This window comes from Stegostoma tigrinum, chromosome 5 (genome assembly GCF_030684315.1).
Source record: "Stegostoma tigrinum isolate sSteTig4 chromosome 5, sSteTig4.hap1, whole genome shotgun sequence".
Lineage (NCBI taxonomy): Eukaryota > Metazoa > Chordata > Chondrichthyes > Orectolobiformes > Stegostomatidae > Stegostoma > Stegostoma tigrinum.
This window is the reverse complement of record NC_081358.1, coordinates 117,660,411-117,680,435: the sequence shown is the minus strand read 5'-3', so window position 1 is coordinate 117,680,435 and position 20,025 is coordinate 117,660,411. Positions and strand designations below refer to the sequence as shown.

Below are 20,025 nucleotides of genomic sequence, written 5' to 3'. Positions count from 1 at the left end.
GCCCTTCAGCCCACAATGTTGTGCCGACCATTGATCCTCATGTATGCACCCTCAAATTTCTGTGACCATATACATGTCCAGCAGTCTCTTAAATGACCCCAATGACCTTGCTTCCACAACTGCTGCTGGCAAGGCATTCCATGCTCTCACAACTCTCTGCGTAAAGAACCTGCCTCTGACATCCCCTCTATACTTTCCACCAACCAGCTTAAAACTATGAACCCTCGTGCTAGCCATTTCTGCCCTGGGAAATAGTCTCTGGCTATCAACTCTATCTATGCCTCTCATTATCTTGTATACCTCAATTAGGTCCCCTCTCCTCCTCCTTTTCTCCAATGAAAAGAGACCGAGCTCAGTCAACCTCTCTTCATAAGATAAGCCCTCCAGTCCAGGCAGCATCCTGGTAAACCTCCTCTGAACCCTCTCCAAAGCATCCACATCTTTCCTATAATAGGGCGCCCAGAACTGCACGCAGTATTCCAAGTGCGGTCTAACCAAAGTTTTATAGAGCTGCAACAAGATCTCACGACTCTTAAACTCAATCCCCCTGTTAATGAAAGCCAAAACACCATATGCTTTCTTAACAACCCTGTCCACTTGGGTGGCCATTTTAAGGGATCTATGTATCTGCACACCAAGATCCCTCTGTTCCTCCACGCTGCCAAGAATCCTATCCTTAATCCTGTACTCAGCTTTCAAATTCGACCTTCCAAAATGCATCACCTATCATTTATCCAGGTTGAACTCCATCTGCCACCTCTCAGCCCATCTCTGCATCCTGTCAATGTCCCGCTGCAGCCTACAACAGCCCTCTACACTGTCAACGACACCTCCGACCTTTGTGTCATCTGCAAACTTGCTGACCCATCCTTCAATTCCCTCGTCCAAGTCATTAATAAAAATTACAAACAGTAGAGGCCCAAGGACAGAGCCCTGTGGAACTCCACTCACCACTGACTTCCAGGCAGAATATTTTCCTTCTACTACCACTCGCTGTCTTCTGTTGGCCAGCCAATTCTGCAGACAAGCAGCTAAGCTCCCCTGTATCCCATTCCTCCTGACCTTCTGAATGAGCCTACCATGGGGAACCTTATCAAATGCCTTACTGAAGTCCATATACACCACATCCACAGCTCGACCCTCATCAACTTTTCTAGTCACATCCTCAAAAAACTCGATAAGGTTTGTAAGGCATGACCTACCCCACACAAAGCTGTGTTGACTGTATTTGATCCAGCCATGCTCTTCCAGATGGTCATAAATCTTATCCCTCAGAATCCTTTCTAACACCTTGCAGACGACAGACGTGAGACTTACCGGTCTATAATTGCCGGGGATTTCCCTACTTCCTTTCTTGAAGAGAGGAATTACATTTGCCTCTCTCCAGTCCTCAGGTACGACTCCAGTGGAGAGCGAGGATGCAAAGATCTTCGCAAGTGGCGAAGCAATTGCATTTCTCGCTTCCCAAAGCAGCCGAGGACAAATCTGGTCCGGGCCTGGCGACTTGTCAATCTTAATGTTTGACAAAATTTTCAGCACATCGGCTTCGTCTATCTCTATCCATTCCAGCATGCACACCTGCTCTTCAAAGGTTTCATTCACTACAAAGTTCGTTTCTTTCGTAAAGACAGAAGCAAAAAACTCATTTAGGGCTTCCCCTACCTCCTCAGGCTCCACACACAAGTTCCCTATGCTATCCCTGATCGGCCCTACTCTTTCTTTGACCATTCTCTTATTCCTCACGTAAGTGTAAAATGCCTTTGTGTTTTCCCGGATTCCTTCTGTCAAGCCTTTCTCGTGCCCCCTCCTGGCTCTCCTCAGACCATTTTTGAGCTCCTTCCTTGCCTACCTTCTTCCTTTTCACTAGAAGCTCCACCGCTCTCGTCATCCAAGGTTCCTTAATCTTACCCCTTCTTGCCTGTCTCAGAGGGACATATTTACTCATCACTCCCAACAACTGTTCCTTAAACCGTCTCCACATGTCTATAGTTCCCTTACCATGGAACAACTGCTCCCAGTCCATGCTTCTTAACTCATGTCTAATCGCATCATAGTTTCCTCTTCCCCAATTAAATATCCTCCCGTTTTGCCTAATCCTCTCCTTCTCCATAGCTATGTAGAATGTGAGGCAGTTATGGTCACTATCACCAAAATGCTCTCCCACCACAAGATCTGATACCTGCCCCGGCTCGTTTCCGAGCACCAAGTCTAGAATGGCCTCTCCCCTCGTCGGCCTGTCAACGTACTGCGTTAGGAAACCCTCCTGAACACACCTTACAAAAACAGCTCCATTCAAATCTTCTGCTCGAAGGAGGTTCCAATCAATATTAGGAAAGTTAAAGTCACCCATTACAACAACCCTACTGCGTGCACACTTTTCCAAAATCTGTCAACCTATGCTTTCTTCAATCTCCCTGCTGCTATTGGGGGGCCTGTAGTAAACCCCTAACAAGGTGACTACTCCCTTGCTGTTCCTAATTTCCACCCATACTGACTCAGTAGGCAGATCTTCCTCGACAAAGGAAGCTTCTGTAGCTGTGATACCCTCTCTGATTAGTAGTGCTACACCCCCTCCTCTTTTTCCCCCCTCCCTATTCTTTTTAAATGTTCTAAACCCTGGAACATCCAGCAACCATTCCTGCCCATGAGAAACCCATGTCTCTGTTATGGCCACAACATCATAGCACCAGGTACTGATCCATGCTCTAAGTTCATCACTTTTATTCCTGATACTCCTTGCATTAAAGCAAACACACTTTAACCGATCCCTTGGTTCCTTCCCAGGAAAATCCTTCCCACTAGCTGGTCTACCTCTTGCTACTGCCTCACCTGCATCAACGCTCACCTCTGGTATACAGCTCAGGTTCCCACCCCCCTGCCATACTAGTTTAAACCCTCTCGAACTACTCGAGCAAACCTTCCACCCAGGACATTGGTCCCCTTCCAGTTCAGATGCAACCCGTCCTTCTTGTACAGGTCCCACCTTCCCCAGAAGGCATCCCAATTATCAACATATCTGAAGCCCTCCCTCCTACACCAGCTGCGTAGCCACGTGTTCAGCTGCGCCCGCTCCCTGTTCCTCACCTCGCTATCTCGTGGCACCGGTAGTAAACCAGAGAACACTACTCTGTTCGTCCTGCTCTGCAGCTTCCATCCTACTCCCTGAAATCACTTTTTATATCCTCAAACCTATTTCTGGCTATATCATTTGTGCCAATATGTAACACGATTTCTGGCTGTTCGCCCTCCCCTTTTAGAACTTTATACACCCGATCGGAGACGTCCCCGACCCTGGCACCAGGGAGGCAACATACCTTCCGGGAATCCCGATCTTGCCCACAAAATCTCCTGTCGATTCCCCTAACTATCGAGTCCCCTACCACGAGTACTTTTCTATTCTGCCCCCTTCCCTTCTTTGCCACAGTGTCAGGCTCAGTGCCAGAGAACTGACTTTCTCGACTAGTATGGAAGAAATTTACCTCATTGACTACCTACCCCACCCTAAGGCGTTTCTTACATCCAATTTTTATCCCATCTTACCATATGCTGTTTCTGCAACAACTCTCCATTCAACAAATCTCCTTTACACCTGTACCATCTTTAAAAACCCATTGTGGATCCGCGCGAACACCGTCAGTCCAAAGCTGCCCTGCAGAGTTCCTGACATTTACCCCTGACATGATAGACAGGTGGAAGTCAGCATCTTGCTTTGTGAGTAATGTTGTGGAGGTCATGCTGGATGGGGTAGGACCAACATGAGACTTCCTTCTTTACCAAGGACCAGCAATGGAGGCCATGATTTTAGACCATGCCATACCATCTTCCCACCAAGTTACCACCCAAGATAAAGCACTCTCAGCTGTCTGGAGGAATGCCTGTGGAAAGAAGATAAATTTCCTTCTCTGTTCTATTAGGGTAAATTGCACCATCCAATACCCTCCAATATCTAACATTTATTCTACCTCTACTGCTGTACCCAACTCCCACCAAGGCTTAAGTTGTCTTTGTTGCCTGCAACATCATCTCTACTTACTGATACCCATCCCGACCCTCAACATGGCCTCTGCACTACATGTGTCACTCAGGACACGTCCCTACCTGCACCAACTGTAATAGCTGTGCTACCCACTTTAATTTCCCATAATACACGACTCTCACTCTCTCTGTCATTCCAACAGGAAAACAACCTTCAATAGTGTGGAAGAGTGAAGTCTGGTGGGGTGGTGCCTATCACTCAGTTCCTCACCCTGACCTCCTGACTCTGACTACACCAGGCAGGGCCTGGACTGGTTTCAGAGGCTGCCTCTGCCTTACTCTACCAGGAACTAATTAATGAATGCTATCCCTCTTGACTTGACTGAGCCCTGCTGACGATTATGGCGATCTTCTTGCTGTTGTGTCTGCACTGCAAAGTACAGCAAAGTAACAGTAGTATAAATATGGTATCTTTGGCTGAGAGACCAAGGCACCAAAAGGCAAGCATTGCAAGTCAAGGATGCTGTGAGTGTATTCGAGATGTGCCTTGAGGGTTGTTAGAAGTTGGTACGTGTTAAATGCCAGTGTTCGTGCATTTCTAACCTAGTGGTTATTTGAAGCAAGTGAACTGGATCCACCAGCTTGTCTTGTCTTAATTTTCCTGAAGTTGAACTTGGTGTTTGGGAAAATGGAGGGTGAGTATTAATGAGGCAAATTGGGCTGTTAACCAGGGATTTAAACAAACATTTACTTCTGTCATTTGGCAACTCATAAACGTCCAGCAAGAACCTTGCAATGCCATTTATGAAAAGTGGAAAAGATGGTGCGAGTTATTCTTAACATTGAGATGGCCTCCGTAATAAGTTTTAGGAGTAGAAGTAGGCCATTCAGCCCATTGAAGCTGCTCTGTCTTTGAATGAGATCATGGCTGGTCTGATAATCCTTGACTCTATTTTCCTGACTTTACTCCAAAATCCTTGATTCCGTTACTGAGTAGAAATTTGTCTTTCTCAGCCTTGAATATACTTAAATGACCCTCGCTAAAAAATGCTCTGTGGTTAAAAAAAAATTCCACAGATTCATTACCTCTGAGAGAAGAGATTCCTGTTCATCTCTGCCTTAAATGTGCATCACCTTATTTTTGAGATGATGCCCTGTGATCCTAAACTCTCATCTACTCTGTCAAGTCCCCAAAGAACCTTGTATGTTTCAGTCAATAAGATTGCCTCTCATTCTTTCATATTCCAATGAGCACAGGCCCAACCATCTCAACTGCTCATCATTTGCAGATGACACCAAAATTGGTGGTGTAGTGGACTGTGAAGTAGATTAGTTCAGAGTCCAAAGGATCTTGATCAGATGGGCCAGTGGGACAAGTGGGACAATGGCAGATAGAATTTAATTTAGATAAATATGAGGTGATGCATTTTGGAAAGGCAAATCAGGGCAGGATTTATACACTTAATGGTAAGGTCCTGGGGAGTGTTGCTGAACAAAGAGGCCTCGGAGTGCAGTTACATAGTTCCTTGATAGTGGATTCACAGGTAGCCAGAATAGTGAAGAAGTCATTTGGTATGCTTACCTTCATTGGTCAGTGCATTGAATATAGAAGTTAGGAGGTCATGTTGCGATTGTACAGGACTTTGGTTAGGCCACTTTTAGAATAATGCATTCAGTTCTAGTCTCCAGAAGGGTTTGAACTATGGGAAGAAGCTGAATAGGCCAGGGCTATTTTTGCTGGATTGTTGGAGGCTAAGGGGTGACCTTATAGAGGTTTATAAAGTCATGAGGGGCATAGACAGGGTGAATAGACAAGGTAATTTCCCTGGGAGGGGGCAAGATTCCAGAATTAGAAGGCATAGGATTAAGGTGAGAGTGGAAAGATTTAAAGGGGAACTGAAGGGCAACATATTCATACAGAGGGTGGTGCATGTATGGAATGAAATATCAAAGGAAGTGGTGGAGGCTTGTACAAGAACAACATTTAAAAGGCATTTGGATGAGTATATGAATAGGAAAGGCTTAGAGAGATATGGGCTAAATGCTGGCAAATGGGACTAGATTAATTACAATATCTGATCAGCATGGTCGAGTTGAACCGAAAGGTCTGTTTCCATGCTGTACAGCTCTATGACTCGATGACTGTATAAGATAGTCCCTCTGTACATGGTATCAGTCTAGTGAACTTACTCTAGACTGCGGTATATCTGTTCAAAACTGTTCATAGTATTCCAGGTACGGTCTGACTGTGTAGTTTTAGCAAAATCTCCCTATTTTCCACTCCTTTCCCTCTAAAATAAACACTGATATTCCGTTAGCCTTTTAGTTACCCACTGAACATGGATCCTACCATTTTTTTGTGATTCATTGATGAGGACTCCCAAAGGTCTCTGTTCTGTAGCTTTCCGCTGTGTTTCTCCATCTAAATAATATAAACCTCACTATTCTTCCTGCCAAATCTCATATTTCCCCACATTATTTCCATCTACCAAGTTTTTGCCCACTTGCTTGACCTGTCTATATCCCCATGTCGTCATCATCACCAACTTCCTTCCCCACCTATTTTTGTGTCACCTGCAATCTTTGCAATAGTATATTAACTTGCCTCATCCAAGTCACCAAAATGTTTTGTAAATAATTGTGGCCCCAGCACTGACCACTTTGTACACAGCAGTTACAGATTGCAATCCTGAAAATGACCCTTATCCCAAATCTTTGTTTTCTATCCCATAGCCAACTCTCTATCCATCTAATACATTACTTCCAACATCAGGACTCTTATCTTACCAGGTAACTTAATAAAAACATCTTTTGAAAATCAGATATGTTACATCCACTACTTGCCGTTTGCGTACCCTGCCTTGCCACACTTACCTCCCAGGTCTGCCACAGAACTCAACATAGTCTACATCACTCAGACTAAGATTCCGTCCATACTTTATTAATAAAATTTATTAAATCACATGGCCATTCAAATCAATTTCTTCCACATATTGTATGTTACTTGAAACAATTGCCATTACAGTTCATGTTTACAAGATTTTATTACATATGAAGTATATAATGTAAGTTTTTACCCAGTATTCAGCTACTATTTTCTATTACCTTAGTTGACAGTTGTTCTCCATTCTGCTTTTGTGGCATCTTCCCCAAGCTTTCATGAATTTCAGCGTGTTGTCTTGAACTTTGAAATGCGTTATTCTGTAACACCTGGTCATGGTGAATTCTTTGCACTGAAAGACGAAAATCTTCGAGGCAGACCAAAGAGAGACTTTGACTAAGTTGATGGTCTTCCAGTTGGTATTTATCTTGGTATGTGACTTTGGTAACAACCTAAAAAATTCAGTTCTTAACTGTCCAATGAAGTGACTTAACAAACCACTACATGCTTCAGTGGAAGAATAAAATCCTAGTGTTGGAACCTAATCATATAGCATTGATTTAGAGGTTCAAAACATATATGTGGTTGCAGTGATTTGTGGATTGTATGGGAAGAAGTATATGTAAAGAAAAATGAATCTTATGTGAGCAGAGAACAATTAGACTGAATGATCTATATTTGTCTTCTGGATTGTATTTAAATCTTGCTGCTGAGCTGCTGAAATTGTATCTAGTTAAACTCTGATTATAGTTTTTGTACATTTTGATTTTTTATCACTTAGTTACTTAAAATTGTATTTTTGCAGTAATTATTATTCTTTGGCACATAAAATGCAAATTTACAATTAATCCATTTATCACCTGATTATAAAGTGGAATTCATCATTCTTTTTATAATAGGTAATTAGGAACAGGAGTAGACCATTTAGCCCATCAAGCCTGCCTGCCTCGCCACTCAATATGCTCATGGCTGAGCAAACACTTCAATGCCATTTACCTGCTTATCCTATCTATTTTTGTAATCCAAACTCTATCAATCCCCATCTTAAGCATACACAGATACGAAGCGCAGTATTCCAAAGGGTTCACAACCCAAGTGGCATGATATTAGTATTTAATTGTTAGTCAAATTTTGAGTCATGTTGTGTAATCAACTTCTAAACTTTCGAGAACTGTGGAAAATAATTCTGCATAAATATTAATCATTGTAGGAAGTAGTTAATGTGTTGCACGCTGGATCAGTTAGGAAAGAATAAGATTCGGGGTTGTATTGGCATTATCTCCAATTCCTTTAAAGAAGCTGAGCTTCATTTAGCACCTTCCTTGATTTAACCAAGACTTACCACTGTGCAATTATGAAAAACAAAAAAATTGTGGAGAAACTCAGCATGCGTGGCAGCATTTGTGAAGGGAGGAACAGAGTTAGCATTTCAAGCCTGGTGTGGCTCTTCAGTTTGTCTGGCAGCATCTGCAGAGAGAAAGCTGTGAGACCTGCCATGTTTTCCCAGCAATTTCTGATCTTGTTCCTGACTTTCATCATCCTAAGGGCTTTGGGTATTTTTTCGATTCCTCAATTTTCTTCCTCAATATCAATCACACATCTAATTTTTGTAACAGCTACAAATTTGTAAATCACACCGCTGCTAAGGGACCCAATGCTAAGCTCTGGACATGGTAAATCTTCCAGTCACAAAAACTGTTAGCTGTTATCTTTTGGCCTTTGTGATGGAGCTATTTTTTGATTCATCATGCCACCCTTTCTTGCATCCCATGTGCTTTTACTTCCATTACCAATGTGCTATGAAGGAACTTATTGAAAACATTGCTAAAATTGATGTAGGTTTCATCAAATGTACTAGCGTCATTTCTTTTTGCCTCTTCAAAAAATTCAATCAGATTAGTCAGATGCAGCCTTCCTCTGACAAACCCTTGCTGATTATTCTAGATTAATCCAGGCTTTTCAATGTTATGGTTTATCCTATTCCTCAGAATTTTTTCCAATAATTTACTCTTAACTTTCTTTTAAAGTTAGCTGTGATCCTAATGGTGAGGATGTCAAATATTTAAAGTAAACATCTGTTGACAATTCATTTATTCTTTGAAGTTTTTCATAATGCAACAAATTTCATTGTGGCTGGGATTCTGCAGATAATTGCTATGTTTAATGCATAGCATTTTATTTCCTTGCCTTACAGTTAACCATATTGTTTTGACAAGACAATATTGCAAGAAGTTGATTTTACTCATGTTCTTTGTTCTCTGTTAACAATCTAAAAGTTGTAGGAAGGTTATTTGCAACTGTAATTAAGGACAGAGTGATTGAGCATTTAGAGATACTTGAGCTGATTAGAGAGAATCAACATAGATTTGTGAAGGGTAGGTCATGTCTAATACACCAAATTGAATTTCTTCAGCAGTCACTCTGATATATCAGACAGAGGACCAACTTATTTCTGTCATGAGTAACTCACCTCCTATGTTTGCCATCTACAAGCCACAAATCAAGAGTGTGATGAAGTACTCTCCACTTACTTGGGTGGTATAAATCCAAAAGCACAGAAGTAGATCAACACCTTCCAGGACAAAGCAGCTTGTTTCGTTGACACCTCATCCACCATTCACTCCTTTCACTACTAATGTGGAGTGGCAGCACTGTATGCCATTTGTAAGACTCACAACAGCAACTCACCCAATCTCCTTCAACGTCACCTTCTAAACACACAACCCCTACCACCTGGAAGAACACGGGCTGTAAACATCGCACCTGCAAGATCCCCTCCAAACTAAACATCTTGACTTGGAATTTGCCATTCCTTTACTGCTGCCGGGTCAAAATCCTGCAACTCTCCTCCTAACAGCATGACATATATGCCTAAATCCTGTCAACACCAGTGATCACTGATCAAACTGGAACAGTCCTAAAGAACATAGTGGGTTGATTAGGTTTGCAGCAGGTGACTGGGAACCAACAAAGGGGTAGAATGCAGAGAACGCAGCTCACCATCACATTCTGGAGGCCAATGATGGATGAGCAGTAAATTCTGGCCTAGTCAGTGAGTCACTCCTACCAGTACTGTCATGGACTCACACATCTGTGACAGGTAGATTTATGAGGACAAGGTGAAGTCATTCTACCCCTTTGTTGGTTCCCAGGCACCTGCTGCAAACGTAATCAAGCTACTATGTTCTTTAGGACTGTTCCAGTTTGATCAGTGATGTTGCTGCTAAGCTACTCTAAATGGTTGATGTGGAAGTCATCCATTCAGAGTGCATCATGTGCCCTTTCCGTCCCCAGTATTTCCTCCAGGTGGTATTGAATTTGGAGAAGTACTGATCATCAGCCAAGGCAGTGATAATCAGCAGAATGTTTCCTTGCCGATGTTTGCTTCGATGCCATGAGCCAATGTTGGGGACTTCTCGGCCAAATCTGTCCCAATGGGATACCATTGTGCTGCCACCTCTGGTGTAACCTAGGGATTGTGATTGTGATGTTATTGTGTTATTGAAACATACCAGGAAGACAACTGGGACAGCTTTCCCGTAAACCTCAAAATATTTGTGAAGAGAACTTTTGCACAGTCAAGAAGGCTGAATTTGCCATTTTAATTTCTCGTGCCTGAATCAACGCTGCTGGTCAATCTGGTTTCTTTGTTTTCTTTGTTTTCTTTAAGCTTTGCAGCAGTTTGATATAACTGAATGACTTGCTAAACCACTTCATCTAAGAGTGCATTTAAGAATCAACCACATTGTTGTGATCCTGGTGTTCAAGACAGGAGTTATTTATGGCCTTAATTGGTTTAACAAGAGAGTGGCGTATTAAAAACCATTCTATCAATAGACAGTGGTATAAAATATAATCTACACTGGTCACACCTTTAGCTGCACTTGGTACTGGTCCAACTTGTTTAATGTAAGAGTTTAATGTATTGATTATAACCACATACAAAATCGACACCTGAAGAGCAGATTTCTGCTGGTCACTGTTTTTCAGTGAACTTTAAACAATGAATGCAAAAAAACTTTAAACTTTTTTGACTTGGGAATGATTATGACCAAGTATAATATTGTACTATTTATTTAATAAAGTGCTTTTTTTTTCCAAATAGGAAGGGTGCCTATGCTCAGCAGATACCACAGTGTCTCATCATGGCGTTTCAGAGGTACGTTCCAGTTAACTGATGATGTCAAGTTGTTTTGATACTATAAAACATTCCTTATATAGTATGAAATGTACAAACCATCAAAAGTGGAAGAATAATCACATTGTGTTCGTGAAATCATGCAGAATATAAGAGTAACAGTAAGCTTGCTCCCGTAATCCAAACTAGTTCGGACATGAATTTTAAAAGACACAGCAAAGCTCAACAAAGATTGGGTCCTGCTATTTTGAATGCTTGCAAACCTACAAACATCAGACCATAAGACATAAAAGCAGAAGCAGACTATTCAGCGCATTGAGTCTGCTCCACCATTCAATGATCTTTTCTTGCCTTTTCCCCCAAACTCTTGATTCCCTCACAGATTAAAAAAATCTGTGTATCTCAGGCTTGAATATACTCAATGACTCAGCCTCAACAGTCCTTAGAGATAAAGAATTCCACAGATCTACTACTGCCTGAGAAAAGAAAGATGGGCAACTCTGACAAGTGCCAGGTAATAACAAATTTCAACAAGAGGGAATCTAACCACCACCCTCTTACATTCACTGTTGTTTGCAATCTTTCTACATCTAACCTGTCAAATCCCCTTGTATGGTTCAAAAAGTTGGCTTTTATTCTTCTAAACTCCAATGAATGCTGGCTCAATTTCCTCTACCAGCCTTCATGAGACAGTCCCTGCATTTCCAGGATCAGTCAAGTGGGCTGCCCCCAGTGCCAGTATATCTCTCCTCGGTTAATGAGCCCAAGCCTGTTCAGCGTTTTCCAGTTGTGGTCTGACTAGTGCCTTGTATACTTTCAGCAAGACTTCCCTATTTTTATACTCCATTCCTTTAAAATAAAGACCAACATTCCATTTTTATTCCCTGTTGTCTGCTGAGCTTGTATCCTAGCTTTTTGAAATTCATGCATGGAGACTCCCAAACGCTCTGCCCTGTAGTTTTCTGCAGCCTTTCTGTACTTAAATAAAACCTGGTTTCCTTGCTTCGCAGCCTAGTTAATCATGCATTATAGTCTTAATAAAGACATCCAAAGCTATGAACCAAGTGTTAGAAAGCGGGGTTCATGTAGATTTGACATGGTTTTGACTCGTGCAGACTCGGTGGGCCGAGGAGCCTCTCCTGTCCTATATTATTTCTCTGTAAAGCTAGATGGACCAGGGGTTTGTTGATTCCAAACTCTTCTGTTTATCAAGTGCCTGTACTAAAGCATTATCAACTCCATCTGGTATTCTGCTTGTGCAGAAAGGAAGCTGATATGCTTTTTAACAAAAGTGCTATTTAATGAATATTTCAAAACTTTATTTTCCCTACTTCCATTTTTTAGAATTTTAACTTCCTCCAAAGCTACCTTTTTATTCTAGTATTTAGATTTCCCAATGTAATTTTTTTTTACTGGTTGCTTAGATTGCTTTTTCCTCCTCCTTTCCATTTCTACTTTTGTATTAATTTTGGAAATTGCTTATTGTATTATGTTGTAAGTCAGTGTGTCAGCCTTTAAGAGACATGTTCATTATATTGTCATTCTATATTGCTTGTAACTGGAGGGTAGAAAGTCTTGTAATCCCATCTTGTTTAAGACCATTTGAAGCATGTCACTCTCCTGGAAGCATGCTCCTGTTCTAATCTAATAGTTTAGTAATAGCCCAGATATTTATGTACCTGAGGACTATAATATTTTTTAAAAAATACTTGTGATAATAATGCCTGTGAATCCTTCAATACCACAATATTTATACCTAGTTTCTAATATTATAACATATTATGCCATGACTTGAGCGATGCTACTTCAGGTAAAACACTCTAAAGACAAACTAACACCAATTCTTGTTTGTTGCACACTAATTTTTTTGGACAACTATTTACATTTTTTAATTTAGCACAATTTTAAAGGTGTTCACTGCTTCCGTGATTTTAGTTTTTAAAGTTCTTAACAGGTGCTTTATTTTACTTAATCCTAATTCCTTTAATGTTCCTCTTCATCCTGCTTTTGCTGCAGGATCTACTTTATTTTATAGTGCTGTGATACTGCAGATACAGATCTTAGATTGGTGTCTGTTTAGGGCAGATCTAAATTATACCGATGGCCGCTGCTAATGGGTAACTAGATTTTGATTTTAGTAGATACTTGCTTTCTCTTTCTGAACTGGCTTTAGAGCCTTTGAACTGATTCTGCACCAGCTATACGTGATGAGAACATTAAGAATAATTTAAACCTTATTTTAATTTGACTCACAAGTTATAGGGTATTTAAATTTTATATAAGAATCATGTTATTACCTCAGTCCAAAAATAACTTTAGATGTTTCTTGTTTGCTTTCAGCTGATGTATACTCCAAGATCAAGGGACAGATTCACAGCCCCATCATTCATGCAGAGGGAACGTTTTAGCCGCTTTCAGCCCACATACCCCTACATGCAACATGAGATTGATCTTCCTCCCACTATTTCACTGTCAGATGGAGAGGAACCTCCTCCGTATCAGAGACTGTGTACATTGCAACTTCGAGATCCAGAACAACAATTGGAACTCAATCGAGAGTCTGTCAGGGCTCCACCTAACAGAACCATATTTGATAGTGACTTGATCGATGTCTCCATGTATAACGGAGGACCATGTCCACCAAGCAACAATTCAGGCATAAGTGCAACAAATTATAGCAGCAATGGAAGGATGGAAGGACCACCACCCACTTACAGTGAGGTCATGGGTCATTATCCAGGATCAGCATTTTTCCATCACCAGCACAACATGCCTCCTTCAACACACAGGGACAGTGAACACCATTTTCAGCAGGATAGTGAAGACAGTACAATTGTCCCATTCAGAGGGAAGGACTTGAACGCAGGAAAAATTGTTTAACAGCCTGGATGTATGTGTGAACTGAAACAGGTGTGACACCATTGAGTTGCACTCCTGTAGCACATTGTTGTTCAGTGGGAATTGTTTCAATTTAGTAAAACCAAACAAAGTTGTTAACTTTCTTTGAGGAGTGCATGATATATTGATTCTAACAGTATATAACTTCCACTTTGGCAAACTAGCAGCTTTTGGCAAACAGTTTTGTATCTGGATTATTTCATTTAAAAAATTCTTAACACAGAATTTCTGATGTTAGCTTTTTTGTAGTAACTGAATTGCTGGATGCATAAGGCATTTAATGATAACTGTACCATTTTGGCCAGTTTTGTGATATTTTCAAATAGAAAAATAATACTTTAATTCCTTTTGAGTGCCAAGACAATAGAGTGGAAGAAAAATGCAATGAACTAACTTGTTTGTGAAAAAATTAAATGTTGCACTATTTTCTTGTTTGAGAAAAGGGGAATTGCTTTAGGTGGAAAACTTTAACTGTCTTTACTTTGTTCCACATATGTGAAAATAAGACAGTTTCTAAGGATGTAGGTAAATTAGTTAGTGTTTTCAGTGCACAGAGGTTGTTTGTGAAATGAGATTTCTGGTTGCACCCTAATGCCTGTTTACGCAGGAAATGGAAAATACAGGAACACAAAGTGTTAACTGTCATCACAATAACTATCAGGAACATTATGGTGAGAATTTATATCTTGAAATTCCCTAGATGGAAGGTGGTTTCAAGCTCCAAATTTGCAGCTATTTAGAATATAGTGAAGCATAATTTCAACTGCTCAAAGACTACAGCATATTTGCACATCCTTAACTTTAGGTTCACTGAAATTAGTGAAAAGATGTTGTGTAAAGTGGATGTTATAAAGTATCGTATTAAGGGGTCTTCATTTAAGTATTCTCACATTACATTTGCAAATATCAAAACTGTTCGATAACCGTTCAGTTCATTATACATTCAGTCTATAGAAAACAAACTTGAATGCTTAAACTTGAAAGCTTGTGGTAAAATCTAGAAAAAATTAATAGTAATTTAGTTCTAGTTCAGTCATAATTTGCAGTGACTTTAAGGTTCACATTATATTTATATATGAATCTATTGATGAGTTTATTTCTCTAAAAATGCTCGCAACTTAAGAAAAATATTTCTAAACAAATTGTTCTGCCTGTTGCTTTTGGAAAGTTTCAAATATATACCCAATACTTTTGATCCAACTGGGGTTCAGCATGTGCAAAATATTTCAAAAAAAGCGAAAAGTCGTACCATGATTATAATGACGTCAGAGTGTTAACTCATTTGTTTCCATGTCTGTCTGTAGAAATTAGAACAAAGTATTGTCAAGGATATACATCCAGGCACTAAAAGCATCCCAGGATTGGCAAATACAGTCTGTGCTGACTGCATTCCTCATCACAACATGTTAAATTGTGTTTCATTCATTGAATTTCCAAACTACCTTTCTGAAATGACCCATAAACTGAATACTTGAAACTGTATTGAATGTTTCCTTTGACCTCAGTTAAAAATTCAAAGCAGCTGTGGTTTACCAAATTTCCCATTATTTTTCACCTCTTGCTTATTGTTTTTTCGCATTTGTGCACTTTTAAAGCCTGTGGAAAACATTGAAAAGAGAGTAGTCTAACTGAGTGCCAATATATAATGTTTAGCAGTTGAATTTATATTCAGCAAGTAATGCTTATATATTTACCAGCTTTGTGGGTTCAGAAAAATCTAATACATGTCACTGCAGTGGAAAGATAGTAATCTTGTGCTGCATAGTGGTAAAAATTAGCAGTTTGACTAATAATAGTTCAGTGATTTTCCATGTTTCATTCTTGCTAATAAAAATAGGTGTGGACAGAAATAGGTTCAAAAGACTGAAAAAAAACCTCCCTTTGTTCCTTTATTAAACTTTTTCAACATATATATTTACACAGCAGATGTCGTGTTTTCATTTAGGTGGCACAGGCATCTTGGATGATAATTCACAAGTAGCAAAATTACTTTCTTGTTTGTAATACATGAATGTATATGTTTACCTTCCTTTTTCTGACACCAAACCCCCCTCCTTTTGCTCTCATACAGGAACTGGAACACGGAAATTGAAGATTTAGAGTTGTCCCACAAATTGCACTGTTGTGTTTTGAAATGATTCAGATATGCCAGTACCGATGGCAGTCATTGCACAGTGGCCACAAATGTAGTGGGATAAAAATACATTTTGACATATTGTTGTCACTGTATATCCAGTTTCTCATTTTATGAGCAAATTCTCTTTAAGGTACAGGCAACCTAAATATTAAGGTGATTCTTCAATCAATAAAAAAACTAATTAATTTGATAGTCATAACTGCTGTGGATTTGAATCATAAATCCTTAGAAATGAACAGCAAGGCATCCAACCAATTTTTCCACCGTTTCATGGTTTCTGTTTTATGTCCTTTTAATGTTCGTGCCATAGATACTATTGGTTAAAAATGTTTCTTCAAAGAGTAATATATAATTCACCAGTCACACTTCATAAAACAAGCTGACAGGCTAATTTTTACAATGTTTAGATTAGCTTTAGGTCTGTTTTCTCAAGGGCTATGAAGGATCCTCTTAGAATCTTGCCTTCTACTTTAGCCTTTTCTAATAGCATGTAACCTCAAGCAGGGAATAGCAAGAAATAGGAACTGCTCCTCAAACAAGATGTACGTTTTTAAACATGCTAGAATAAAATAAATACTTAACACTGAATGGATCTTCACTTTTGCAATGTATTTTTCAACACCTGGCAATATTGCACTTTTGCTATTTTTTAAGTTTCTTTTCATAAATGACCTTTACTCATGCAATGCAGTATCCCATACTCTTGAATTAAAGGTATAACAAATACTAGTCACTATTTTAATTTGATTCTGAAGCTTTCCTTATTTTGTGTGTCAGGTGTATGATTTCCGAAAACAGCCAGTTATTCGCTGGTGTGACTGCTGCTTCTAATGCTGCTATTGCTTTAAATAATTTGTAGGTCAGCTTATAATGGTCATATGGTATATCATAAGACTTAGTGTGTGAAGGAACCTCTTATGCTTTCTTTGTTAGCTTATTATGTAAACTGTGGTAGACATTGATCTATATATATTTTTGGAGAGGCTTGCATGTTATTAGTATGTGAGCAGATAAGGTGCCTCATTTTCAGGTTTGGACACATATAGGAATCCCCTTGCACTCTGAGCTCCCACCTTTGTTGTGCCTCACTTAAATATGGTGCTTCTTTTGTTGTCTGTCTCTTATGTTTATTTGTAAGGTGCTGTATATAACTTGAATATATTATGCACATATCCTGCCCAATGGGTGGAAAACATTGTTAATAATGTATGATAATGTACAATTGATAAATTTTAACACAATGGCATAGAATTTGAATGCCTACCATGTGTTTTGTCCTTTCGTAAACAAAGTTTGCAGAGTGATACATAGAGAAAAAAATCTACGTACTTTATTTTCCTAATAAATATTGTCCTATAATGCTGTAATAAGAAGGTGAAATCACTGGGCTCACCTCCATAGTTGAGGACGTAATCAGTTTGTACGTAACAGAATTCTCAATTATGAATGAACTTTGCAGTGATGAAGATTTACTCACTCACCATTAAAACGGCAGCAGAATATTCACAATTTATTTTGCCTGTCACTCAGTCGTCACTTACTTGGACCAGTATTAGTTTAAAGGAAGACAGACTTAGATTTATAAATGTTAAAAAAAATACTGTAAAGTTGAATATGTAGTTTAGGAAAGAACCTACAGACTATTTTAAATATAAAAACATCTAGGAAAAAAAAAGTAACTTGTCTAAACTTTTTAAAGATATAGAAAACAATTAGAATTAGATGAATTCTCAAAACACTTTAACATTATCATCAAGGGCCTCCACGTTTTTATTTTATTTGGAAGAAAGAAGTATGATAACTCTATTGTAATTCAGTTGCTGAATAATAGAATGGACCTGCTAAAAGACAGGGGTGGGAGTCAAAGTTTAGTATGCCCCACATCAAATTTAGGTGAGGAGTGTTGGAGTGATGATCAAATGCTTCACAACTGTAAAGCACAGCCACAAATGACAGCCTCCGAAACTACATTGTCATTTGAGTCATGGTTAACACCAATATGATTGTAACTGTGAATTTAAAGTTGTGAATAATTGGCATTCAGATTTTGTTAACGTGGTATACAAAATTCCCCAATCTAAATGATTGAATTGGGGGGAATAAATTATGACTGTCCAATCTCAACTTGACAAACAACATTGACCTATCAAAAGGGTAAGAAATTTTCACAATTCACAACTCTGCCATTTACATTTGAAACAAATGGTGGTAGAAGCACATATGATTTAACATTAATAAAGTAGGAACTTTTATTGCTGCAAATAAGCATTTTATTATAATTTACACTAGAATCCTTGCCAATTCTGTTAATAATGATATGAATAAAATCATATCAAATACTTAGCTTATCAGGTATAATAATGAAATACAGATACAGCTAGTTCTGTCAAATCTGTTAGCAATTTTTAATTGATAGGTATACTAATGACTCCTTGTGGATGAATACATTTCATAGAGGACATTTTCTTGATATAGCAGCATTGAACAGATTAGAACATACAAATGAAAATGGTAGCTTTTGAGCTGTTTGTCTTTGTCGGCCTCTATTTGATCATTTATCAGCTACAGGATATGTTGCTGTAGCTTTCAAACCATATATGCCCTTACTTTGTTACCAAACCAAATTATGTACAGCAATATCAAATAGTTGAATGTTTCTTGCATTTAGAGTTCTGTTATCACAATTTGATTCTGGCAGAAGTGTTAACTGTACAATGTAACTTTATACAATTATCAGAAATTAATGTGACATATAATGGCAAAATTTGCTTTTATGGTTTTTTTAAACAGTATTTGCATTTTTCCTTAACAGTTATCTACAAAAAAATGAAACTTGTGTATTTGCCTCTAATTAAGCAATGGTGATGTCATTGTTTATAGACCCAAGGTCTGGTTATTGCAATACTTTACAGAAGATGTTGCTATGTGCTTTGTAGTCAAATATATTTTATGCTTGTAATTGGCTGTGGTCAGACCATAGCAAAATCATTAAACAAGATCCTGAAATACAAATTGGCTGTTTCCTTTTTGACATGTATTTTCAAATGAAAATGCTTTTGCTTATGTGTTGTTTAAAATTAAGATCAAGGATTAACGTCCCTTTAACTTCTCTTAATGTAATCGGCTTGAGGATGTTTTTTATAAGATGCCCATGATGTGTTTTGGAACATTTTATTACCTATTCCTCCAACAGCTTACATTTATATAGCTTCATCAATAGTTCTAACTTGTTTATGTTTACAAGGACTTTTGTTTTATATTCTCAGTAATATCAATCTATTACAGACAGGTCAGTGAGTCCAACCAGTCTGTGTTGGATTATACTTTGAAAATGCTGGAGAAACTCAACTGGTCTAGCAGCATCTGTGGAGACAGTAATAGTTGATTCAGTTTGTAAACATTGTGATAGAGCAATGACTGCTGTTCCAAATGTGAACATGTCTCGCATAATATTTATTGTTCCCTTTAACTTTCAAGTGATGAGGAATTGATTTAATGTTTTGACCTTCCCCAGGTAAGGCAGGACAATGAAAGTGCAAAGTCACAGTACTCCAGCAATCTGCCTTCAACTTTTGAAAACAGCTGACCCTTCAACTTGACTGTTTATTTTAAGATCACCAACAGTTAAATCTAGCACAAGAACTTATAAACCAAAAAGGAGCAATCACATTTCTGGACAGTGTCCCACAGGCCCTGTAACAGTCCAAGAGAAATAGAAGAGCAGCAATGTAGGCAAATTTCAGGGAAGTGGAAAAGTAATAGGGTTATGATAGAGGATTTCAACTTTCCCAATATTAAGTAGGGTAATCATGGTGTGAAAGGTTTAGAAAGAGCAGAACTCTCAAATTACATCCAGAAGAGCTATTTCAAACCAGTATGTAGAAGACCATAAAGAGTTGGGGTGGTCCTGGACTTAATTTTAGGTAATGAAGTAAGGCGAATGATTGAAGCTTCAGTTGTGGGGTGGGGTGTGCATTTTGCAGATAACAATCATAA

General features: G+C 38.9%; 1 protein-coding gene across 10 annotated transcripts in view; it reads left to right on the top strand.

Moving 5' to 3' along the window:
• The window catches only part of ldlrad4a (low density lipoprotein receptor class A domain containing 4a), a 216,275-nt gene extending 197,246 nt beyond the window's left edge, over positions 1-19,029 (top strand). For all 10 annotated transcript variants that reach the window (XM_048529603.2, XM_059646241.1, XM_059646246.1 and 7 more), the window contains 2 exons: positions 10,962-11,015; positions 13,335-19,029. In XM_048529603.2, coding sequence (XP_048385560.1) covers positions 10,962-11,015; positions 13,335-13,874 — 594 coding nt within the window. In that variant the 3' untranslated portion in view covers positions 13,875-19,029. The remainder of the gene's footprint in view (positions 1-10,961; positions 11,016-13,334) is intronic.
• Positions 19,030-20,025: the final 996 nt, after the last annotated feature.